The sequence below is a fragment of the Mytilus californianus genome, unplaced genomic scaffold (assembly GCF_021869535.1).
Source record: "Mytilus californianus isolate M0D057914Y unplaced genomic scaffold, xbMytCali1.0.p SCAF_22, whole genome shotgun sequence".
NCBI classification, from domain to species: domain Eukaryota; kingdom Metazoa; phylum Mollusca; class Bivalvia; order Mytilida; family Mytilidae; genus Mytilus; species Mytilus californianus.
In genome coordinates, this window is record NW_026262671.1 from 5,690,828 (window position 1) to 5,718,764 (window position 27,937).

General features: G+C 31.7%; 1 protein-coding gene across 2 annotated transcripts; it reads left to right on the plus strand.

Annotated features, from left to right (window-relative positions):
- Positions 1-42: 42 nt before the first annotated feature.
- On the plus strand, positions 43-27,669 carry LOC127732171 (serine/threonine-protein kinase 3-like). 2 transcript variants are annotated; one of them, XM_052241232.1, is made up of 13 exons: positions 49-205; positions 4,375-4,455; positions 5,184-5,364; positions 7,837-7,899; positions 15,397-15,561; positions 15,940-16,045; positions 16,741-16,802; positions 17,767-17,904; positions 19,285-19,395; positions 20,281-20,350; positions 21,003-21,098; positions 22,300-22,496; positions 24,179-27,669. In XM_052241232.1, the coding sequence occupies exons 1-13, from the start codon at positions 192-194 to the stop codon at positions 24,335-24,337; spliced, it is 1,443 nt and encodes a 480-aa protein (XP_052097192.1). In that variant the 5' UTR covers positions 49-191; the 3' UTR covers positions 24,338-27,669. The 2 variants fall into 2 exon arrangements, with proteins under 2 accessions (XP_052097193.1, XP_052097192.1); XM_052241233.1 differs by lacking the exon at positions 22,300-22,496 and having other exon boundaries at positions 43-205.
- The last annotated feature ends 268 nt before the right edge of the window (positions 27,670-27,937 follow it).

Sequence of the window (27,937 nt, forward strand, 5' to 3'; positions counted from 1 at the left end):
CTGAAACTTATAAAAATCATTTAAACGTTTGAAAGATTCACCATTGTGGGCAGAGACGAAGCTTCAAATTGATCGTGAACGACTTTCCTGATTTACTTCCGGACAAGACGAAAACATCAGAACTTTCATTGTATTAACTTTAAACTCTTTTCCATGAATCCAGACGGATAGTAGACCATTTATTCTTCAAAATGAGTAATCAAAGGTGAGGATCATCTAGAATTTTACTTCATCAGCTCTATGATTTCTGAAGAGGAAAAACACACCTACTAAAAATGATGCTGTCACAAAAAAAAATTCACATTTTATGACCAAACCACATCAAACACACAAATCCTGTTGCATAATTTTCAGAATTGGATATCTTTTCAAGTAAGCATGATGTCTCAGTCCAATTTCACAGTCTTCATGGTTACTGTATCACAAGAAAGGGGACTAAGTGACTGACAAAAATAGTGGTATTATAAACCGAAATGAATCAACCCTTTTATCATTTAGCATGTTTCCTTCAGGTGCATACTAAGGGACATTGAAAAACTACAGTCAATCAGTGGAGTTGAAGAAGACTGAAACTGTGGGGGTGTGCAAACTTCTGAAAGTGACAAGCAAATAAAAAAGCCTTTTCTATAGTCTAGAAGTTTGCAGTGTCAGGTCCGTTCGCGCCCAATACACTTTTGCACCCTACACGTTCGCCCCCTAGGTCCGTTTGCACCCTACACGTTCGCCCCCTAGGTCCGTTTGCACCCTACACGTTCGCACCCAATTTTTATTCAAATTCAAGTTGAATTATTAGATATTTTTTTATATGTTTATACCAAAAAAATTATATTTTCCTGAATAAAGATTGGGGAATTATTACATGAATGTTTTTTTTTTTTTTTTCATCTATTTGATGATTAATTATGAAATGTTAATTTTGTACAAATGTATGATTACTGCTAATTGGTATTTATACACAGCTAAATTTGGTATAATGGTTGTGTGTTTGAAAATCATGATCATGGTGATTGTTGTTTTATTACTTACATGTACTTTGATGTAAATACTGCATGTATTTAGCTTGGTATGAGTAAAACATTGAAGATTTTAAAAGAAAAACACGAAAGATAATTGATTTTAACAGCTTGGCCCCTTTGATCTCACTTTATTTTGAAACAATGAAAAAAAAATTTATATCACAACACTACCAAAACATAATTTAAGATTTATTCAGCACAAAAAAAACCCCGTAAAATCACACACTATTTTATAACTATGAAAACATAAATTTATAGCAATACACTAACCAAAAGATGATTAAGATTTACTCAACACAAAAAACAAACGTTGTCAGAATCTCACTTTATTTAGAAAAAATGATTTTTTTTTTTATAGCAATACACTAACCAAAACATTATTTAGATTTATTCAACACAAAAAAATGTTGTCAAAATCCTATCTTGCCGAAGTGCAAGAAATTTAGCCCCACTTGTGTAAAAAACGGCAAATGAATCCGCTATGTGACCCATTGAATTAAAGATAGAACAACACTAGTTTATTAAAAACAATATTTCCGTAAATAACTACGTATGTTTTGAAAGTTTTTCCATCAAATGTTTTAAATATTTCATGAGACGCGTCTTTTTCTCGGGCCAGTTGCAGTGATGTGTATTCTTTGATATAATCAATCAACCGCGACTAATCTAAAAATAACTGATTGTTGTGACCAATCAAAAAATAATGCATCAATGTAAATATACATGGATATAGCTGATGAAAAAACTGCGAAACTTTATTTGAAAAAAAGTATACCAAATTTTTAAATTTACTTTTTAAAGATCGCAGTAAAATAACGATGTCAAACACTGGTCTGTTTTTTGGTGAAATTTATACTGGAAAAGGTTAAACTTTTTATATAGCACAGAAAGATATGCATTGGAGATTAATCTGACTATTTATCAGCTAACTGGCAACTTCTATTATGTAACCGAAGTCTCAATGTACAAATGTATAACCAACTAATCAAGAAGGTTGTAAAATCCTGGCACGCGCGACGTGATGCATCCAATTATCAGTCGGATGAGTTTAAAACACCTGTGGAGTGTTGTTACTTGTCACTTCACTTTCAAAATATAGATAATAAATATTTTACACAGTTATAATTTTCACACATAGTGGGATGCATTGCGGCAATGATGACAGCATGGCGGTCGAAATTTTTGGGTAGCGGTACCGCAATGCTTGAATAGCCTAGGGAAAACACTGTTATAGAAATACTTAAATACTGTTGCAATTTAGATCATTGAAGTTTTATAATATTTAACTACATTGTATGTCTGAAATTTAGTTAATGATTATTTAAAAACAGCTAAGTTTCCTTCACATCACAGCCATTTGACAGCCATCAGAAACTCGTGATGTAAACAAATATTGTCTCAAACTTATCAAAGATACTAGTATGAAAGTGAAACTCCCTTTGTTTTTACTCAATTTATACTATACATAACGGACCTTAAAAAGGTTCTCATATTAATAATTATTAACACACCATGCACAAGTCAATTTATATTTTCATCCCTAAGTTACAAAATTCTGATTGTTCACATTGTTTAAATATATATACCTATAGCTGATTGATTGACCATGATAGACATGATAGATACATGTACATGTGTGTATTTAAATCGGAGCATATCTTTTAACTTCACTTGAATATGCTGAATCCTATATTTAAATTGTAATTTATTAAGTCCATCAGTTTGGAATTATCTAATTGTCGGCACCCATGACAAAATATGTGTTGCCACAATGCGTATCGATTTTTCCCACGGTTTTAGTATTTACAGATTGTAACAAACTTTTGGAGCACGTGTTTTATTGCAGAATTTCATGAACATATGAATGAAATATTTCATTGCCACAATTTATTGTGTACTTTCCCTAACATGAATGAGCAAAAAGAAAAAGTTTATATTATTGATATATAAAACGTAAAAAAGACAATGTACATGTATATGCATATTTCTCTGGGTGATAATGAAAATAATGTATTGATCCTTATTTTTATACAACCAACAACAAATTTTTGCGTCATATAATGCTATGATGTCGTCGGCTGCTTCGTTGTCGTCCGATGACACATTTAGTTTCCAGACAATAACTTTAGTTTAAGTAAATGGATCTCTAAGAATTTTTACCAGAAGGTTCAATACAACAAAAGGAAGGTTGGGATTGATTTTGGGGGTGATGGTACCAACAGTTTAGGAATTAGGGGCCAAAAACAAGCATTTTTGTAGTTTCTGGACAATAATTTGTGTGTAAGTGTATGGATCTCTCTGAAATTGTACCACAAGGTTCAATATCACAAATGGAAGGCTGGGATTGAGTTTGGGGTTAATTGCCCCAAACGTTCAGGAATTAGGGGCAAAAAAGGGGCCTAAAACAAGCATTTTTCTAGTTTCCAGACAATTACTTGTGTTTTAGTGTATGGATCTCTCTAAAATTGTACTACAAGGTCCATACCATAAAGGGAAGGCTGGGATTGAGTTTGGGGGTAATAACTCCAAAAGGGGGGTGGGGGTTCAAAAAGTTGGGGGGATTTTTTTTTTCCAAATTTTTTGGGGGGGTTCATTTTTTTTCTTCAAAATTTTTGAAATTTCAATTTTTTGAAATCTTCAATTGCAAAGTATTGCGCAATAGCAAGAAATCTTCAATTGCACAGTATTGTGCAATAACACAGTATTGTGCAATAGCACAGTATTGCGCAATAGCAAGAAATCTTCAATTGCACAGTATTGCGCAATAGCACAGTATTGTGCAATAGCACAGTATTGAGCAACAGCATGAAATCTTCAATTGCACAGTATTGCGCAATAGCAAGAAATCTTCAACTGCACAGTATTGCACAATAGCAAGAAATCTTCAACTGCACAGTATTGCGCAATAGCAAAAAATCTGCAATTGCACAGTATTGCGCAATAGCAAGACATTTTCAATTGCACAGTATTGGGCAATAACACAGTAAACATGACGAAGAAACTAAAATTTATTGTAATAAAGTTACATCTTATGATCTATATCATTTTTCGTCAATGGCATCCGAAAAGAGAATGATCATGTATAAAACCATTTACTGGTCAACACAGGTAGATAAAATGAGTTGAACCGTAACAGACTGATAAATGTGTGCTGTCTTTCAGTGGCGGTTAAGGATGAAAGGGTTCATGTAGGTAGCTGTACCTGTCAATCATTTAATTTATGACTGTTGGACATATGTCCGAGATGAGATGACGGACAGGTTAGATGTCCGACTATTGTCGTAGCAAGACTCAAAAGGTACTGTACATGTACATGTATTTTATACTTTTATAATATTGATGTTGTTGTATATTGTAGTGAGCTGACCAAACTAAGTGATGAAAGTCTGGCCAAACCTCCTGATGAAGTATTTGATATTATTTGTAAAATAGGAAGAGGGTATGAAACTCAATTTTATTTACAGTCTACAATTATAACTAACCTTAAACTCTCACTATAGCTTAAACTAGTTAAATGTGTCAATAAACTGAATATGCTAAAGCACTGATTGATTGATTGTAATTGTTGGCTCAACATCCAGTGGTACATTTTGTGTAAATATTTCATTCCTATTCAGTGCGAGAACAAATTTAACAATTATATACAATAGGTATCTTCTGCAAAGTTGGTTTGGATAAAATGCAGTAAATTCAACTTTCACTTGAGAAAAGGGTACTTTTTTTTTGTATGTTAAATAGGCACAGATAGAAAATTTTAGATATATATATCTTACAGATTCATTTATTGCAAGGGTCTTTTAACATGTTGAATTAAAAGATAATTTTAACTTCAAATTTCAAAATACATTATGTAGTTTTACATGTATTATGAATTTGATATTGTTTTGATGTACATTATGTGACTGTTTCAGGTGAGGGGATAAGTGATATGTTGTAATTTGTGTGCATTTTCGAATCTGTCCGACACCTTTTTCCTGTTCTTTTGGATACTCTAAATCACCTGTGGGGGTATGCTTAGCATGACAACTCATTCATCAGTTTTAATTTTGATCTTATATTAAAAAAAAACTAAAAAATATAAGTTTCAAAGCTTTCATTGATGTCATTAGGCATTATAATGTTCAAATTAGGAATAACATTTTGTGTGTATACTTTCTTTTGTAACAGGTCCTATGGAAGTGTGTATAAAGCCCTCCATAAAGAATCAGGTCAGGTTCTGGCCATCAAACAGGTTCCAGTGGATACTGATCTACAGGAAATCATTAAAGAAATATCCATCATGCAACAGTGTGATAGTCCATACATAGTTAAATATTATGGAAGTTACTTCAAAAACACAGACTTATGGGTAAGTTATTCTCAAAGTTTGTTAATCACATTACAATCGTCAACGTTTTAAAATAAAGCTGACCAAAAGACTTAACCCTGCACTTTGCTTAAAGACTCAGATAAAAACAGAGTATTAAGATTAAGAAAGAAATTTTCTGAAATTGAGAAGATGATGAGGCCTCAGACTTTCTAGACTACAGTTACCATGGCTACCTCTACATGTCTATTATCTGGTTGTTTGGTTAGTAATGGATTTTTTTGCATATCAGATATTACTGATGTTGTTACTTCACTACTGACAATGTCGAGTAGCTCCTGAACTATCTCCCAGCTTGAGTAGGATGCACACTTTGCAAGTCGGAGTTTGTCTAAGTTGGTTGCACCAAGCTCTATATAAAGGTCTATGAATGATGAAAACATGTCTAGTGGCAAGTTGTGGGAGATCAAAAAGTACAACACCTTGAGTGCATCTCAGATAGACTTCTGTGCAGTTGTTGCTATCTTTGCTGTCATGTCAGAGATGGTGTGGTTGACCTCTAGTTTAAGTGCATCTTTATGTTGGTTCCTATCTTGGTGTTCCTTAATTTTAAGTAAGCAGCGGTATCCAATGTCTACCCAAGTCTTGCTACCATTGTACCCATAAGTGTGGTGTTCCTTAATTTTGTCTCTACGTAAGCAGCGGTATCCAATGTCTACCCAAGTCTTGCTACCATTGTACCCATAAGTGTGGTGTTCCTTAATTTTGTCTCTATGTAAGCAGCGGTATCCAATGTCTACCCAAGTCTTGCTACCATTGTACCCATAAGTGCGTTGCTTCACGCAAAGTTTGCAGTAAATGACATCGGTGTTGTTGCCACTGGAGTCTGGTTCTTTAACAACTAGCAACGAAGTAAATGAAGTAAGCCAAGCTGCATCAAAGCCAGTCTTGTGTTTACTTTTCTTTGGTTTTGAAGGTGTAATTGGTTTGGTGACTACATCCTGATTTGAAGTAATACTACTTGGAGTTTCGGCACTAGTAGTCTCCTCAGTACTAAAAATAAACATGATAAAGGGAGAAATTTATCAAAAAAAAATAATAATGTCAGTTTTTATAGAAACATACGTGGGAACAAAAATAGTTTACAACTTAAACTTCCATTCTTATTTCTTTAACCAAAAACATACTTTCATAATTGACAATTAATAGCTTAAAAATTCTTTTTTTATTTTATTCAGAACGAATAGTTCATTTAAACACCATATATTATTAAAATAAGATTGAGAATGGAAATGGGGAATATGTCAAAGAGACAACAACCCAACCAAAGAGCAGACAACTTTTATTTTTCGCTCAAAACCTGATAAATTGGTAACACTGTACATTATTTTTTTTTTTTACTATTTTCCACTCACAACCCAAAATTTTTTTTTTTACATTTTGGACAGAAGGTGGCATTTCGAACATTAGAAGGGCAGAAGGGTGGCAGTAAGGGTACCAAGGGCTGGCCCCCTTCTATTTAGGGCAGGCGGGAACACTGGTTACCAATATCATGCGTCCAAACATTTATCAACTTAGTTGGTACTATTCGTTTTCATATAATTTTAATATCACATTTCATCATGTATTTTGATTTCACAGACATTTTAATTCATCCTGATATTGAATTTTATTTTTTTTTAAATTTTATGTTGAACATCGCATACCGGACATTTGCATAATAAGTATGGGAGAAAATGTTGTACATCACATAGGGTCAGGGAATAATATTTTATTTAAAATATGTACTGAGTAGAATCTTTATTGAAGTACGAAGTAATGGAACAATTCTGTTTGGCAACTTTCTGATTTCCATGCTGCTGTTGTGCTAATCGTCTTTTCTGCGAAGGCATCTTTTAAACGTAATTTTAAGAATATGATCAGAAACACACAATCTGTGACACTAATCCTGAGTATGAGTAGTCGGCACAATTTCTTTGAAGAAAATGCTAATCATGACAAGCGTGACCCAAGCTGACCTTTTAATCAGGTGGAAATTAAATCAATGATTTACAATCAACTGTCCTTTGTCCGATAATGATTGCCTGTAATCAGTTACATCAGTTCATCGACTGTTATAAAATTGCTGACTGCTACATGCCAGGGAAATTGTAAATTGATTATTTGGTTAAAATGAGATAAAAAATTTCGAACGGAAATGCCGATATCGTAAAAATATGCAATTTTATTTTTTTTTTTTATTTTTTTTTTTTACATTTTGGGCAGAATGGAACATTTCGGACATCAGAAGGGCGGCAGTAAGCACGGTAAGGGCACCAAGGACGGCCGCCCTTCTATTTAGGGCAGGCGGGAACACTGGTTACCATTGTTGTTTTACCCTTACTCTCCTTTTCATTCATTTTTTGCACTATATTTTTGTTTAAATAAGAATTTTTACAAGACATGCAATGTGTGGCTCGTATGCAAAATGCAGATTTAATTGGAGTAGCCTTTACTTTTTGTTTATATTTTCAGATCGTAATGGAATATTGTGGGGCAGGTTCTGTATCAGATATAATGAGATTACGCAATAAAACTGTAAGTATATTGGGGGATAAAGATTGCACAATCAAAATCTTAATGTTACTGGCTTGATATCTATAGTATACCTCCCAGGATCATATCCATGCCAATGCCCAGCAATGGATAATTATATTGTCAGATTTTCAAGTTACTAAATGATGTGTTTAACCATACTTGTCAAGAAAACTATTTTATCAAAAACTGCATAAGTTGGGCATGGCCTATGAATCTATCTGTTCCTTAGAACTATTTCCCTAATGCTTGTAGTTTAAAGGTTTGGTTGGCTTGCTTGCATTGTTTGTATAAATGTTTGCTCAATCATTGTAATACAGATTGACATCTGCAATCAATAGATAGGTGGGGCTTCAGCTTGTATACATTATACTCTGCATTATACTTAACATCCAATAACATTGGAATGCTTGAGATAACATTTATACAAACAAAGCAAGCAAGCCAACCAAACCTTTAAACTACAAGCATTAGGAAAAGATCTAAAAAAAGGTTCAAGTTCAACTACAATTATAGACAGAGGAAGATAACTCCAATTCAAAATATTTCTTAAATATGTTCAATTGCAATTAAATGTTTAATTTTTAGTTCACAATTGCAAAATGAAAGTGATCTTTACTCTTCTGACAGTGCTCACAAGCACTTTGATTATTTCAAGTATGTATGTATGTATGTATGAAACTTTCACCTTCTTTACCATTTTTTAAAACAATCTTAAATAAATATTTAATACCATCGGTTGAAACTTTTAGTGAAATGGGATGAAATTTTCCAGAATTTGTATTTAAGTGCTTTTGTGTTTTAAGAAAAAATGTGCAGTTGTATACTTTTGATTAAAATAAAATTGTGATGTTTAAAGCAAATAAATTGATTGAAATAGCATAATCTGTAAGATAAAAACACTTACATGTAAACTACAAAAAAAAAGCTGTAAATTCAGTTGTCAGATCTAAAATAATGTTTATTTATTTATTTTATACTGAATATACACAAATATTATATTTGTCCTTTGGTCTCAGGTGGATGCATGGTTGTCTCAATTGCAATCATACCACATCTAATGATATTTCATTCCTACTTGTCAATGTAAATCAAAGATTTTACATCAAAATGCCTTGAGTGTGTAGTTAAAGGTAAAATCTTTGGTAAGCTTGCTTGCTAGCTGAACCTTGAAGTCATTATTAAGTTAGGTACACTACCCTGTTTTAAGAGTAGACTAGTCCGACAGATAACCAATCTATCTGTCTGTAGGACTAGACTCTCCAAAAGAAGGGTAGTATAGTTAACCTTATAATGATTTCACTGCTTGATAGCTGAACAGTGAAATCAGTATAGTTAACCTTATAATGATTTCACTGTTCAGCTAACAAGCAAGCTAGCCAAAGATATTACCTTTACCTACACACTCAATCTATTTTGCTGTAATTGTGCTTTATATGTATTTATTTTGTTATGAATGATAAATATGCTGAGCAATGGGCGATGTACTGATAATTGGCTCAATAAAATATCTTGTCACATCCAAAAAAGGAATTTAAAAAAAAATAGAGTTATCTACCTTCTTTTGATCAGGTTTAAGAAACATAATTTTTATCAAAATTGTATTATAAATTTTATTTAATAAATATAAATGTAAATTTTAATAGTAATCTAAATATAACTTATTCAGAATATGTAAAAAAAAGATTGACTCTGATTGAAAATATGTAAAGTGTAGATCAGTTACATACTTCTGTTATAGAAATTTAACAGTTGTGACAAATGTTTCATTTGACTGTTTATGAGGTAGCAGGATATGCTTACCCGAATTTCGGAGCACCTAATCTTTAGTTTTTTATGTTTATATTTGAAACCTAAATCCTGGATGAACCCAGGAGATGAAAGATATGTTATAAATGGAAGTTATCTCAGGTTGTCCTGCTGAAAATTTCATATTGCTCATGCTGTGCTGACAATTATTCATCTTGTTAAAAACAATTTACAATCTCATTTATTTAATGTGACCCATCATAATACTATTATTCATGATGCAGAGCTAAGATAAGAGCTGAACAAAATGATAATACCTTTGATTAAATTTTATTTATTGATATCATGAAACTCCATTCAAAAAGGTTCACTGTCACCAGAAAAACCGCTTCAAATATAGCAGCCCCAGCAGAACTAGGAAGACTGCCCCCTTAAACATTTAATTTTTACGAAGTCTCTATCTTACCTAGCAAGACTGAATACTGACTTAAGGTGGTTCATAACAATACAGGGAGATAACTCTGTAAAATTCAGCTGAATGTTTTAATCACGTTCTATTGTTAAGGAAATATTAAGCTTCTCAATGATCAAAATTAGTGTTTGTCAAACTGCTATATATCCAATGAAATTTTTTCGATAAAGTGTGTGGTTCAAGTTTTTTGAAATTTTTATATTTTGGTCAAAGGGTCAAAGTAAATATTTTGTCAAAATTTTATGAAAATTAAACGAGCCAAATTAATTTTAGTCAAGGTGTTTGGTACCATCTTAAAGAAGTATTTATATTGTTAAAACTGCTGGTCTCTCATGGTACATATTCAGAATATTCTTGGTATACATATTTCAAGAATATTTTACGAAACCCAGACCTTTTAGATAAAGTTAGAAATTGTAGGGACTTGAATGAAATAGACTCTTTAAAGCCTTTGATTAAACATGAATTTAAAGAAAAATGTAAAAATATTTTTGAAAATAGAATAAATAGGTATGATACATATAGAAAACTGTTACTTTATATATAAATTATAAAAAATTAAAACTTAGCTTGGATAGGGAATTTTATTTAGCTTTTTTAATAAGAAAATGCTTCAATAAGTTGAGAATTATTGACCATAATTTAGAAATAGAAAAGGGTCACTATTATAAAATTCCTAGAAAGGATAATTCTATATGATAACTGTGCCACTTACTCCTTGACTGTAAAATTAACAAAAAACTTAGGGATAACCTATTTGAAAATTGTTTACCTTCTCAAATTTTATGTCTCTTACCCAAGAACAAAAAGTAAAAGAAATGCTCAATCCCTCTATCATGGAACATGTTAAAAATATTGGCTCCTTTATAAAAGGAGTGAGGGCAGAAGTCTTATAATTTAATTCCTTGTGTTCATGTCTTATAGAATTGTTGTTTCTTTGCTATGTTATGTTTGTTTTTGCTTTTTGTCACAAACTAATTATGTGTATATGACAAAAAGATATTATTATTTGTAAAATAAAAAAAGGAAGATATAATATTGTAAATATGAACAAGTCAGTGGTGAAAGAAACTTACTGTCACCTTGAAATATATTGATCATCACATTAACCTAGAATTAATTTGCATTTCAGATTCACTTGCTCCTAAAATATCTTGATTGGGGGGGGGGGGGGGGGGTCCCAGCACATCTGTTTTTTTTATTCTAAATTTTTCAAATTAAAAAAGTAAATGCTGATGCTTACAGAAAATTCTATTTAAATAAATAATTATTTAAATGGAATTTTCCTCAGCATATTTAAGGTTGTTCATTAATATATTAATAATATGTATTGTTTTTTAAAAAAACATATAAAGAACAGCTTGTGACAACCAGAATACAAATTACATGATACATAAAACATATATAAAACATTTTTGTTAACAATCTGTCCCTTGTCCTCAAAGACAGTAGAATGAATAAGTCACATAATTGTAACATTTATCTGAATATATTTTTATGCTTCATTATTTATGTGATTTCAATAGTTTAAAACTGCCTCGGTGGTCTTGTGGTAGCGTGCTCATCATGAGTGCAGGGAGGTGGTGGTTCGATTCCCAGGCTGGTCAAACCAAAGACTTTAAAATGATATTTGCTGCTTTTCTGCTGAGCATTCAGCATTCAGTAGTAAGTATAAAGACTGGTTGGCTGGGAGTCAGAATAATGTGTCCAGGCAGGGTAACAAATCTTCCTGAAGAATGTTAGATTGTGAACCTGTCAGTTAAAAAAAAAATCCAATTGAGGTTGTCAGTATTATGCAAAGAAGGGTTCATATTCATTTCTCATTAACATCTTCTTGTCCTGAATGTGCATTTAATTTGCCACTGGATGTTAAACAGCCATCCATCTGTCCATCTAGCTTGATAATTTTGATAATTGTATACCTGTTGATGTAAAGACTTTTGGTCTCTTGTGGAGAGTTGTCACATTGGCAGTCATACCAGGTCTTCTTATTTTTATATTAAGATCAAATTCTAGTTATCTCTCTTTACACAACTGACAGGTGACTCTCTTCCCAATGTTTATAAATATAAATGTGTATTATTGTCTCATTATGCATTGCAATGTTGAACCAGTTCTCTGTGAGAGATATGAAAGTGTTTGTGAATCAGTTTTTTGTTTCTTTCCTTTTGATTATAATGCTTGTAATAAGCCCTTTGATTAATTTTACAGTATATATTGGTCCTGGGCATTAAAACAGCAAATTGAAGCACTTATTTTTTTGTTAACTTCAACACATTTTGTTTTACTGGTAAACAGTTAAGTATATTTTAAACTGCAAATAATCAAGAGATTTAAATTTGAGTATTGGCTATGTAAACACAACACTTCAGTGACTTCCCTTTTCAGTTTTTGACTTTTGCAAAGGTAGCATAGCCATGTAATGGAACAGTAAAAAAAGTTCTGGAGAAAATCCAATTTTAATAAAAAAAAGTAACTTGTTCTAGAGCATAACATTTACAGCTTAAATTGATTATCATTTATTTGAATTATTGACTAAACATTGTTGGGTGATCAACAATGATCAAAATTTAAGTCAATGACCGTATTTTATGAAATAGAGTTATCTCCCATGATATAGTGATATTTGTAAATTCTTAAATAATTTTCAAAATCGTATTATGAATTATATTTGAAACTGCATTTAGTCGGAGAGTGCATTCTTTTACTTAGATTTTTAAAGAAAATGTTAGAATTATTCGCTGTTTAACAAATAAATGCTAGTTATATTTTTTTAGTAAACCATTACTAAGACGTTTAAGAGATATGATACTCACATTATTTTCTACCTTCTCCTTAGCAGGAACTGCTTACCCGAATTCCGGAGCACCTAATCTTTAGTTTTTAGTGTTTATATTTGGACCCGAAATCCTGGATGACACCAGGAGATTATTAAAATTTTAAAACAAAAGAGAACTTGAGATGTTTAGAAGTGAATAGCAGAAGTGTTAGTCCTGCTTTTATTGACTTAAAGCTGGGTTTATCAACAAGGATTGGTTGTAAATAGTGTATATATAGTAATTGTGGTGGAAGTGATATTTTATTCATTTTGTGAATCCTAAACTACAGAAGAGGTGTTCCTACATTGGCAAAAATTATTTTACAGAATACCTCATGTTCATAAAAAAATAAAAATAGATAGAAAAAATTAAATGCATCCTATTATACTGTACAATTAAACAACCAAAGAAACCAGTAAACTACAGGACCTGTCTTAGTTAGCAATCATAAAAATGGAGAGAAAGTTGTCCTGGTTAAAATTGGTGTAATAATATTGTAAATTCAGAAATTATTGCAAGGTTTTTATTATTTCTAATAATGTGACTGGGTGAGTCTTGCATTAATAAGAACTCGCATTATGAGATCTGACCCATATATTTTATGCAGCTTTTCTTGTAATCACAATAATTGTTCTCACATTTTGGTCTGTAATTTCGAAATTGCAATAATAAATGCACGCAATAAATTCTGAATTTACAGTATTTGTAAGTTTTATTGAATCTTAAAAGACTTGGGAGTCATATAAATCTATTGACCAAACCGAATGCCAGAATGATATAATAATATTATTAGTGTTTTGTTTAGAAGCCAGGTAGGTGACTAAATATATAGCTTTCTACTTTATCATTTTGGCTGTCATCTATTTGATCAATCAACATTTAGCTGATGATATAATCAGCATGGCTTGACCTCTCCTTGCAGCTTGCCACTTGAAAATTTAGGAAAATGCTGGGTTCATATATGTAAAAAATATTGGCTGAGTGATCTTAGTAGTTTATCTACAATGATCATGAGTCTGTCAACACTGAGGGATGTGTTTGAAACCAGCATGTGGCAAGGTGCACTTGTCTGAGTCTGTCAACACTGAGGGATGTGTTTGAATCCAACTTGTGGCAAGGTGCACTTGTCGGAGTCTGTCAACACTGAGGGATGTGTTTGAATCCAGCATGTGGCAAGGTGCACTTGTCTGAGTCTGTCAACACTGAGGGATGTGTTTGAATCCAGCTTGTGTCATGGTACACTTGTCTAAGTCTGTCAACACTGTGGGATGTGTTTGAATCCAGCTTGTGGCAAGGTACACTTGTCTGAGTCTGTCAACACTGAGGGATGTGTTTGAATCCAGCTTGTGGCAAGGTACACTTGTCTGAGTCTGTCAACACTGAGGGCTGTGTTTGAATCCAGCTTGTGGCAAGGTGCACTTGTCTGAGTCTGTCAACACTGAGGGATGTGTTTGAATCCAGCATGTGGCAAGGTACACTTGTCTGAGTCTGTCAACACTGAGGGATGTGTTTGAATCCAGCTTGTGGCAAGGTACACTTGTCTGAGTCTGTCAACACTGAGGGATGTGTTTGAATCCAGCTTGAGGCAAGGTACACTTGTCTCCAGTCTTTATTGACTATAATACTATTAGTAGGTTTTCTTTCTGTGGCCACTGGTTCCTTCCAGGTTTTTTTGGTTTTCCTTAACCATTAAAAACTGGCGACCATGAAATAGTCGAGATGGTTAAAAGTGGCGGTAAACACCAACAATCAATCAATGTAAACAATGTACTGTAAATTCAGAAATTATTGCGTGCATTTATTATTGCAATTTTTGAAGAATGGACATAAATGCCAGATTAATTATTGCAATTTCAGGAAAAGCTGCATACAGATATATGCATCAGATATCAGAATGCGAGTTCTTATTATTGCGATACTCACACAGTCGCATTATTCGCATTTAAAAACCTCACAATAATTTCTGAATTTACAGTATTGTTAACTTGTTTTCACAATCGATTTATTTTTTTGACCTTCAGGAAGTAGAAAATTAACACAAATAAATTCCTCACAAAGTTGTAAAACTTGGACCTTCCCTTTTATAAATAAGGGGCCTCAGTGGCCGAGTGGTCTAAGAAGTCGAACTACTGTTTCACTAGCAAGTCAACACTGAGGTTGTGAGTTCGATTCCCGCACAGGGCAGGTGCTCTGGACTCCAATCTTAATTGACTAGGATTGTCAATTTTTCCTACCGAAGGTAGGTGGTTCTCTCCAGGCACTCTGGCTTCCTCCACCAATAAAAAGTGACTGGCACGAAATAACACTATAGTGTTGAAAGTGGTGTTAAACACAAATCAATCCATCAATTTTAATAAATACATCACTAAAAATAAAAAAAATGGCTTAAAATATATATCCACGAAATTTCATTGGTTTCCGTATCTTTTCAGTATATTTTGAATGTGATTATATTTACAGTTAACAGAAGATGAGATAGCTACGCTGATGTTGGACACATTACATGGTTTAAACTATCTGCATTCCAGACGAAAAATTCACCGGGATATAAAAGCGGGAAATATATTGCTCAATACTGTGGGGCATGCCAAGTTGGCGGACTTTGGTGTGGCAGGTCAATTAACAGTAAGTTATACTTTACTATTTATATGTATGGTTTGTTTCCGACTTATAAATTGTAGACTAATCTTGCTGAGACCAAACTGAGACTAAACTGAGATCAAACTTTTTTTTATCACAGAAATTTAAAGGGGAATAACCTCTCAGTATTTAATTCAGTTTGATAAGAAGTTCCATTTTTGATGAACTTTTTATCAATTGTGTTGTTCCTGCAAAAGAGCCAAGAGCTGTACTCTGTTAAAACTGCTATCGCTTGTGGTAAAATATTTGGCATGCATAAAGGGCCAATCTGTGGTAAAATCAATATAAATTCAAGCTCCCATGAATTGTTTCTTGAATATTAGTGCATTAGTTCCATAATAGATTGGTTCATATTTATTTCAGGATACAATGGCCAAAAGAAATACTGTGATAGGCACTCCATATTGGATGGCCCCAGAGGTTATACAGGAGATAGGATATGACTGTGTAGCAGATATATGGAGTTTAGGTAAGAAGCCCTCTACAATTTCTGTATTTAAGGACATTTTCAGATGTAAATTTCAGCAACTTGTCCATAGTAGTTTAGATAGTCCAATTTAACTGTTGGTATAAGTTGCAGTACACCTTATCGCTATTTGTCCGCCATTACTGGACATCAAAAGTTCCCGTAAAATTTGGAAGCCATAATAGAAAATATCTGACGCCACAATGGAAAAGTGATTGTTGTATGACGTCAAAAGTTCAAGCAGGAATAGCGATAAGGTGTATTGAAAGCTGTGAATCTCGAACAGATATTACCTCTGACCTTTTCATGAGTAATTGACAATCTCTCTAGTAAAATTTTTACAACAATTTACATTTTTGCCAATGACTGCAACAAGAATAAAACAATCACAATAATGATGATAGGCTATAATGATCTGCCAGGCAAATGACTCTAAGTCCTGTTGCCAAAATTCTTTATGGAGAAAACTAATAGTAGCCTTGAGCAAGATTGCAAAATAAAAAGATTTTCGTAAGTCAAAGTAAAACTGACAAAACCATGGCAAAATAAGACATAAAGGCAACAACAGTCTACAAAACTAAAGACAGCAACACCAACAACGGGGCAATAAATGTATTCTGACGTCCAGTGCTGACTGAAGATCAAATTTAATTCCCTGATTGCACACACGCTGTACATGTTATTGTTCTATTTGACAGGTATAACAGCATTAGAAATGGCAGAAGGGAAACCCCCATATGGAGATATACATCCTATGAGAGTAAGTAATGACATTTTAAGAAAAACATTTTAGTCTCCGGTTTTTTAAAGTACTTTATTTTTATTGTGCCTATGAGAAGACATGTAATTGATTCAATGACAACATTATCGATAGTATCAATTGCTTTAAAACCATAAAAGATTTTGTGATATCATGGATCTTATACTGTATGTTTTTAGTTTTATGTTTCCAAACTTTGAAATAGACAAAAATGGAAATTTTAAAATAAAACTTCCAATTTCTGTGAAAAATAAGACCAAATAATGCCTTTATATGAATAAAATGAAAATTTGGTCAAAGCCAAATTTTCTTCACATATTGTTTCAGAAGGGAGGGTGATATAAAAGTATTCTTCTTTGGAAATGAATTCATACCATATACCATTACACAGCTTAGAATAGCTAATAAAAAATATATTTTTATCAAAATACATGAACCGCCTCGGTGGTCTCGTTGTAAAATGTAGCCTGTTCGCTTCGAGTGCGGGAGGTTGTGGGTTCGAACCCTATCCGTGTCAAACCAAAAACTTTAAAATTGATATTTGCTGCTGCTTCGCTAAGCATGCAGAATTAAGGAGTAAGAGCAAAGACTGGTCAGCTCAGAGTTTGAATAATGTGTCCAGGTAATGACTTCCTGCGGACTGTTACCTTGTGATTTAGCACGGTAAAAATCCAGCCCAGCTTGTCGTTCTAGTACAAAGCAGGGCTAAATTTCAAATTAAATTAACATGTTCTCGTCCTGAATATGCATATTAATTTGCCACAGGACGTTAAGCAGCCATCCATCATCATCAAAATACATAAAGTCAAGTTAGATTATAATTTTTTTTTAAGAAAAAGTAAAACAACTGAGATTATTATCATTTGTTTGGAGATAGATGTGAGAGATACATGTTTAATCTTCAAATTTATTTTTGTAAATATTGAATTGTTAGTCTTAACTGAATATACATCTGATTTTCCAGGCTATATTTATGATACCCACCAAGCCACCACCATCTTTCAGGAACCCAGATAAATGGTCAACAGAATTTATAGATTTTGTATCTAAATGTCTTGTAAAGAAACCAGAACTCAGAACTACAGCAGAGGAACTCATGGAGGTATGATATTTTATAAGAAATTAAAAGTCAAGAGTTCCTATTTATCATATGAGCAGCGTTGGATAGAAATCGACCTTATGCAAGTGGACGTATACATGTACATGTATAAGACTTTGCTTGATTTTGGAACATTCAAAAACGAAATAAAAGATAAATTTTGGTCTGTTTTGTTTGGTTTTCATATCAACTCAATTTTTAAACAGTTACAGACTTTGCATAGAGATTTTTTCAACCTGAAATAAGTTAACAAGTGTATTAATATTGATTTGCATAAATATTGATTTGCATAAGGTCGATTTCTATCCGATGCAGCTCATATATTAGTATACATCAAGAACAAAAATTTTAATTTGAAAAAATGGATTTTTAAGAATATTTTTCTGCAAATATATAAAAGTCAAATGGACTATTCCAGATTTCTACATTCTACAAGTTTTTGTCAGAACTAGACAGTTCTATCGCCACACTTGCCATTGTCTTACAATAGCTATTCAGCTAGTTGGACATCAGAAGTTCAGAGAAGTGTTGTTTCTCCACTATTTTTCACATCTTTTTGGTAAAAAAACAATTGTTATAAAGATTATCCTAGTAATACTATGCTTACATTTTTGCATGATTTGAACAAAATATATGAGTAATTTTCAGCAAATCAAGCATTGCAGAGTTGGGGATATTACACAATCTAAAAACCCATTGGTTATCTCCAATAGAAATATAGGAAATAATTTCTAAAAAAAAACAATTTTTCGTATTGCAGTGTTTTATTATTTCAAGGTGCTTGTTTATGTAAAAAAAACAACTATTAAACATAGAGTTGCTCTTCAAGTTCATAACTTTATTTTACATAACTTTCTATAGCTTATTTAAATATTTATGATATTGCGCTTTTAAACTTCATGTTCAAATTCCCAATTTCTCCACCAATAAAAACTGACCGTCACAAAAAGCCACAATCAATCAATCAATTTCCCAACATTTAGATATATTCCAAACATAAAATGGATTTCTATATCAGTGTGTCATTTGGAAATGAGAAAACATAGAAATTGAAATGATTGTAAAACATTTATTTTTTCTTGAAAATGCTCAGTAACAAAGTTGAAAATTTTGCTGATGTAGATTAAGCCCTGTATGTAAATTGAATTCAATACTTCTGGATTCTGCTTACATTATTTCTAGGAATTAATTCCTATTGGCTTCGTAGGCAGAGTGGTCTAAGTAGTATATCTTCGTTGATCACTAGCCTCATAACACTGAGCTTGTGATATCTAACCCTCTTGTAGGTGTGACCTAAGGGCACATATTCTTGATTTTCAATGTTTATATATGTTTGATATATAAGCCTGAAGAAGAGAACTTATGTATCCTATTTATTTGCAGCATGAGTTTGTAAAGTCAGCAAATCCCAGAACAACGTTGCAAAAGATGATACAAGAGGCTAGAGAAATACTAGAAATGCAGGCAGGCATAACGACAAATGGAGATGATTCAGTAAGGGGTTTTTTTTCGCATAGTTTCGGAGCACTGTTCTGCTTTTAAGAGTATTGTGTGGATTACAAATGAATAAATGATGATATCAATAAAAGAATATTTTAGAGCATTGTCAATTAGATAGGCACTCACAGCTAAAAACCAAAAGATACTTTCAGATGTTAAAGGGGCTGATGTCTTATTGTTTGATAAGGCCACAAATTTAAACATTTATTCTGCAACTAGTTGTGTTTATTTCCTAAATAAAATAACACAGCTAAATTTTGTGCAATTTCAATTTCATCATGGATCACTTTTTCCACAATCAGTGGTTCATTAAGGGATGAAAATAAGTTTGAAATTTGTGTTACAATTTAAATAGCTATCAATGTATTAATTTAAGTTGCAGTATAAAAACAATATTAGGTCAATGTCAGAAAAATATAAAGTTTTTTGTATTCGGCACAAAACTGGGGAAGGGCTCGGTACAACCTTGCCCTTCCCCAGTTTCTCAGCCCCATACAAAAAAGTTTATATTTTTCTGACATAGACCTAATATTGTATATTTGTCAGACCACAAAAATTTGGTAAAAATGGAATGGATCTTCAAGTAAAATATACAGGTACACCACATTTTAAATCACCCTTGAAAGGGTAAAGATCAAAACTCTTCAAACAAATTTATATATGATATAGACTAAAATCATTCCAAATAACCTAGAAGAAGTTTGTATGCAAATATTCCTCCGATTTGATTTGTTGGGATCAATTTTTCTGTTTTTCTTTTACTCTTTCTATGCAATAACAGAAAATTTAAATATTAAATTTCATTTTAGAAAATGTTAATTTTATAATAAAAAAAATATTATGTGCTGAAATTTTTGAACTAAATGTCTGTTTTACCAGGAGGGAGAAGATGAATTAGAGGGTGGTGGTACAATGGTCAGAGGTGACAACAATACAATGAAGTCTCAAGGTAACTTACAATTCATGTCATAAATTATAATTTACGTAGTCACCTTTACTATTAAACTGTAAATACAGAAATATATTGCGAGGTATTTATTAATGCGAGTAATTTGACTGGGTGAGTATCGCAATAATAAGAACAGGCATTCCGATGTCAAAGTACATATATCTGTATGCAGATTTCCTGAAACTTGCAATACTTAAATCTAGCTTTTATTCAAATTCTTCAAAAATCGCAATAAGAAATGCATGCAATAATTTCTGAATTTACTTGATTTACAAAATACAGGTGATAAATTTTATAAGTCACAGATCCTTGAGGTACAAAATAAGGAATGTTTATGCAAATTATGATAATATTTGTTAAATTTCTTTTAATTAGGCAAATACTTCTACTCAAACTGGTGCTAGAGGCTGTCTTGTCAGTGATTTTAATTTTATTTAAAACTCATAGTTGAATAATCATTTCGGTCAAATAGGTTAATTTTGAGATTTTTATGATGTCGCAGTGAAATGGTAAATGACACGTTTGCGCTAGAGTAACATTACAATGTCACCCCTTTCTTTTATTTGAACATTAAATAATTTGGGAAATTTACTTTGTTTGCAATTTCAGGGGACAAATAATAATATCTCTTCATTTTCTATATATTTTACAGGTTCCAGTACTAATGGCACAGTAGGGACCCTGGTTGAGTCAGAACTGGGTACCATGGTGATAAATGAAGACAGCGAAGATGATGGAACAATGAAACGTAAGATGTTTTACATTTTTGTCTGAAAAAGCATGGTTACATATCTCATGCCTTTCTTCATACATCATTTCACATACTGCTGTGGATTAATCGTTATTCCTGGATTATCAATTTTCATGAATTTCTTGGGTAAAGGTCACATATGAATATAATGTTCAACGAAGTATAAATTTTCTATAGACTAAAACGCAGATTTGGCAAATCCACAATTTCAAAAATCTGTGATGAATATACAATATTTTCAAAATCCACAAAAATAGACACCCACGAAAAATAATTGAATCCTCAGTACTGTAATTCAGAAATTATTGTGAGATTTTTATTAATGCGAATAATGCTACTGGGTTAGTATCACAATAATAAGAACTCGCATTCTGATATTTGATACAGATATCTGTATGCAGCTTTTTCCAGAAATCGTAATAATTAATCTCGCATTTTTGTTCATTCTTTAAAAATCGCAATAATAAATGCATGCAATAATTTCTGAATTTACAGTACTCAATATTCATTGATACTTTTGTCTACTGGTATGCATAATTGATCATAAATGAATGTTGTTTGCTGCTGTCTCTCTCTCCATTTCACATTGACACATAACAGGGTTTGATAATAATACTTATATCGTAGTGTTTGTTGCTAAATTGTAGCAAGCTGAATATCCCATTTATTATCAAACAATAACTAGTGTTGTAATGATTGTCTTCAATGATTTATTATCTTCTTTTGAAGAAATGATAATCGATTATGTTTTCAATAATGGAAATAACAAAAATTAATGTATTGTGCCAAAGTTTTGAAATTATATTTTTGATGTTTTTGTTTTGTTTTAATCTTTTAATGATTACATCATGTTAGCAATACAAATATTAATAAAAATGGATAGGAACCGCAATTTTTTCCCCATATAGTTGTTGTTTTTGAAAATATATGATGCATTAAAATAAAATACAATCCATTACACACATCTGATTATGGTTTTTTTCTGTTTTGTCTGGTTGCCAATAATAATGCTCTCACACATTGTGTAATGCATATTTTTATGTAAATAATCACATGTAGTCACTGGTTTTATTATATTAGTTCATCATTTAGTCAACATAATATTTGACATCTCAAGCCAATACTATCGGTCTGTACCTGACAAATCTCCAATGAAATAATATAGAAATCGGAAAAAATATTTACTACAAATTTTCAGGTCATGGGACAGCCACTGCTGGTAAGGACGAATACCGTCCATCATACCTTGACCATTTTGAGAAGAACGATAAAGAAAAACCTGCAGCTAAACCAACACAACAACCTCAGCAAGTAGCACCACCATCAATGTCACCGAAAACAGCCACACCCCCTCATCACTTCCAAAGGTCTTTCATTGATGGCGATTTTGAATTTGTGAGTATTCAGAAATTCTATATATCTTATTCTTTAATTTCAGAACAGCCATCTCATTATACCCCCACTCCAAAGGAGGGAGGAGGTATATTGTTTTTCCTCCCTCTGTCGGTCCCATGAAATTCCTTAACATTTTTCTCAGTCTTCCTGTGAACATGTGAATACAGTGAGATGCAGTTTCAGATTCATCGATCCTCTTATATATTTATATATATTTTAACACATAATGGCTATGGTTGAAATTTTCATTGCATTTTTTATGGGAAAAGAAATCAGAGCTTCCTGCAAATTTGGCAGGGTTCATGTGATACAGCTTGATATGTTATCAGATTCATCACTCATAAACATCCTGTTTTCAAAGTTTTTACAGTGGTGAATTCAGTGTTCTCCCTTCAAATTTCATATAGTATCCTGGTAAACAGCAAATTATGAAACACCATCTTGATTCTATAAATTAAAGCATTACATCCATAAAACAATCTATAACATGATAATATCAGATAGCATCAGATTCATAAAACAATCTATAACATGATAATATCAGATAGTATCACATCCATAAAACAATCTATAACATGATAATATCAGATAGTATCACATCCATAAAACAATCTATAACATGATAATATCAGATAGTATCACATCCATAAAACAATCTATAACATGATAATATCAGATAGTATCACATCCATAAAACAATCTATAACATGATAATATCAGATAGTATCACATTCATAAAACAATCTATAACATGATAATATCAGATAGTATCACATCCATAAAACAATCTATAACATGATAATATCAGATAGTATCACATTCATAAAACAATCTATAACATGATAATATCAGATAGTATCACATTCATAAAACAATCTATAACATGATAATATCAGATAGTATCACATCCATAAAACAATCTATAGCATGATAATATCAGATAGTATCACATCCATAAAACAATCTATAACATGACAATATCAGATAGTATCACATTCATAAAACAATCTATAACATGATAATATCAGATAGTATCACATTCAAGCAATATAGCATCACATTACCATGATGCTAAAAGGCCATGGGGAGGACACTGTGTGTATCAATAGTGAGCAGTAGCTCACAGCTTAATTGTTGTTCCTAAATATTTCTGTGAAAATGGCAGCAAAAGGGAAAAAACTGAGGAATTCTATGAGATGTGTTTTTTGGGTTACTTCAAATTCTTGTGATAGTAAATTGAGACTTGGTTTATTTTGCGTCAAAGGATTTCTGAAAAATCCTACATTTCCTTTTATTTATATCTCAAACCACAGCAATAAGTATTTTCAATGTAAACCAAACCTCAGTGCATTAATGCTTAGGTGACAAAAAAGGGTGGTTGAAAAAAGTAGATGATTATAATTTGTCCAAGTTGTGATCTAAGGGACATAACTCTTTTTCCTATCTGAGCATGCTATTAATATGCATATTGTAAGTCTTTTCTTTTTATACTTTATCTTTACTACTTGCTGTATCTGTGAATGTATGCTTTTCACTTTGTTTGATTTTATTAGTAAATACATTTGTAATGGAATATGCAATGTTTTTTTCTGCTGGTAGTCTACATAAATTTAACTAAGAGCTCTTAAACTGTCAAATCCTGTTTTACTTTATGATATTTAATATCCATTTTGTGTTTGCAGTTAAGAAACTTACAGTATGAAGAATTAGAGGCCAGGTTAGCTGACCTTGACCCTGAAATGGAGAGAGAGATTGACGAACTCCGAGCCAGATATCAAGCCAAGCGACAACCAATTTTAGAGGCTATAGACGCTAAGAAAAATAGGCAAAAATTCATATAAATTAAACTTTTGACAGTTTGATTCTGTACATATTATACATGTGATAAAAGATGAAAGAGTATTTGATTTTGAAATGTAGTAAAAATCAGCACAGTGCAATTTTATAGAAAAAATAATTCTATACCAATTGAATTTATTACATACAAGGTAATAGATGTTCTAATAAAAGTAGAATGAAAAGGCCAGATTAATAAAAGTAGAATGAAAAGGCCAGATAAATAAAAGAAAAATATATTTATACGTTTTACCTAAGGACAACAGCTCTTGCACAAACGGGAGACAATTTCACAAATGGTTTAGTTCTGTATGTCATATTTTTGAAAATTGTGTTTACAAATAAATGAAAATAGCATATGCCAGGGACAATCACAAAAGTTCAAAGGTTATCTATAAATATGCAATCCATCAGTCTTCCTTATGAATAAATCTTTGATGTGTCGATCTCTTACAGTTATAAAGTATAGATGTGAAACATGTGAATTTGCTGTTTTTAGTTTTTTGTCATTTTGTCAAATTGCGCTTGCTTTTTCTATAGATACAAGTTACCTTAAGTATCTTACATATTCTTCTGGTTTATATTATCACAGGATTCACAGCTAAGGTCATTAGAAAGTTGAAAATATGGGCATGCATATCTTATAAATACACCAATATCATGCTCCAGGATTTTACTTCAACTCGCTTCTTTTTTGTGCAGGTAAACTTTAAAGACGTTTGAAAAAAATTTCACTTTTAGTCTGTGATGTCAAATATTTTTTGTTCTGAGGCTTGAAAATAGGGAAAATATTTTACATCTCAACAACAGACAAAATTGAGATTGGTTTATACATCTAAACTTCTTGCAAAACTAGAAGATCTGTGCATTGCATTGGCATACAATTTCCAGCACAGACTTTAAAGATATACAGACTGAGGATGATGCAGTGTAATTTTGTTAATTTTATGGTGTCAGTAAGCAAGTTTAGTCAGCATTTGCATAAACAGCCTATCACCTACGTGTGAATTTTAGGCTTAACTGTTTGGCCAACAAGGCAATCATCTATTCAGTGTATAAGCATATGTCAGTAGCTCATCAAAAATTAGTTTACCATGGGTATTCTAGTTTCTTTTACCAATAAAAATGACTGCCATGAAAATAACCCCATAAAATTTATGAACAATGTGAGTTAGGTGTCTTTTATTAAACATACTTTGTCTCATTGGCACTCATACCACATCTTCTTATATCTATTGATGAAAATAAAATGAAAAAATACGGATCATAGTCCTAAAAAGATATGAATACATCGGTTTCATGGTTTATGATATGTATTTCTGCTGTGTCAACAAAATCCTCTAGGCAAATGGCAATAATCTTAAATATTTTGCAAATAAGTATTTTGAATATCAAATTATAGCAATACATTGTAAAATAATTTAACCAATGTTAAAATCTTTTCTATTTGGATGAAGTGTTAACATGAGTTTTCCACTACATTTTGATTTGTATGTTTTTTCTATGTACATTTTCTATATATTATTTTTACTTTTTCTAAAATCTGTTTGAAAAAATTCTGAGTTTCCCTTGCTGTTTTGCAGTGACATTTTGAAGTCGAAAAAATAAGCGTATAAAAGTTTGTCTAGTCAAATTATTGTCATGACGACTTCATCTGTTGTTAGATCATCATGTTTAAAAGTTGTTATTTGAAAAAATTTGCATTTATTGTTATTTTTTACTTGTAAAATGCTGAGCATTTAAGATTTGAAATTGTGGGTTTAAATAAATATATGTTCTGTTATGTTTCCCTATGTAAACAGGATGTGATTTGTGTGGTTTTCAGACCCTTTTTAGTTTAATTAGAAAATATATATCTTGTGTCTAGTCAAAGCATAATATTTAAGTAAACTTACCGGAGATCTGAAATGATTACATTGTTAGATTGTGTAAAAAATATGAGCAGGATTTTAATTTCCTTTTACAATAAAAGTTATGATATGTAGGTTTTTTCAGACTTTTGAAATTTTTTAACTGTTTACATGGATTCTTATTTTGCATACTAGACAGTCCTTTCCTGATTGATACACTGGAAGAAAGAATGATATCAGGTCAAGTGGACAATTGCGGTATTAAAGTAAAAGTCCATTAGGTGATTTGCTGTTTCAGAATCTGAAAGGACTATGAGTAATTTCATTATTTGAACCCAAATGAAAATGACATCAGTCATTGGTTGAATTTCCATTGTTTTGTATGTTTTTAACCAATCACAACATTTTTGTGTCTGCATTTGAAAATATTACCCGGAATGCATTAGATTCTGAAATGACCAATTGGCAACTGTGTAATACTAAATTGGAAAATGAGGAGGGGTTCTTAATAAGAAATGTATTAATGAAAACTGGAAATACAAAGCCATATTTTTTTTTTAAATAAACATTTGTACATTCAATAAAGATTTGGTGTATAAATATTATTTTATCTATTATTTTATTATGTAAATACCAATGTATATCTGTGTCATTTTACTTCTTGGTATCATTTGTCATATGACTGTTGGAAAAAACACTTGAATGATTGTGATTTTAAATATGTAAATTAGAAACCAAGAAAATATTTTTTAGTTCTAACATTTATTATTTTGGGATTGTTTATTAATGTTTTGTTTTTATTGTGTCATAGATAATGATTAAATCATTTATTGTCTTAGCCATTTCTGAGAAATACATAAACAAAATCAGGAATTAGTAGATTTTTTTCTTACAAAAATCACATGATTACTTCTTGTTGTCAGTTCCAGGGATGGATTCTGGTGGGGGAGAGTAAATGATATTGGCTCAGCTAAAATTCCCAAAAATACCATTGTTTTGACATTTTTTAATGTAATGTCACTTATTCCCCTTTCAGCACAAATAAAGAAAGCAAATTTATTTTTTAAAGATGAAACTGTGAAAAAAGTACCCTGTGCAATAAGATTGATCTTCAAGGGAGGTCTGATTTAAACACAAAAAATGAGGTAAAAAATAAAGCCTTGCTAGATTTTGAAAAAAAAATGACTGTAATGTTATGAAAAAAAGGGTATATTTATGTTGTTTATGGTTAATTGTGTCTTCAATTAAGAGACCATTTTACTCTTAAGTCTATGTCAAGATCTCTTTTTAGACAAAAAGTAAGAAAATTGTTGCATTCTCCGTGTATAGTTTTTGATTTGAGTATAATTTTCAGGATTACGCTGAATATTTCTGACTATTATTGTTGATAACAGATTGTATCTATGTAGAGTACATGTATTTATCACTCATGAAGTTTTCATGACCATATCATTTTTTAAATAAAATTGATGCAATATTTTCCCAAATGAAGTGCACTAAATTTGACCATATGATACCAAGATGGGCTTTACCTACTTTAAAAAACAAATATATTGCATTGACTGCTAATAATTATGGGAGTGTATTGCTTACGATACAATGCATCTAAAAATACCACTGAAATTGTTTATCTAATTAAGGTTGTACATAACACCTACAGGGAGATAACTCTGTAAAAATCAGCTGAACGTTTTAATCACGTTCTATTGTTAGGAAAATATAAAGCTTCTCAATGATCAAAATTAGTGTTTGTCA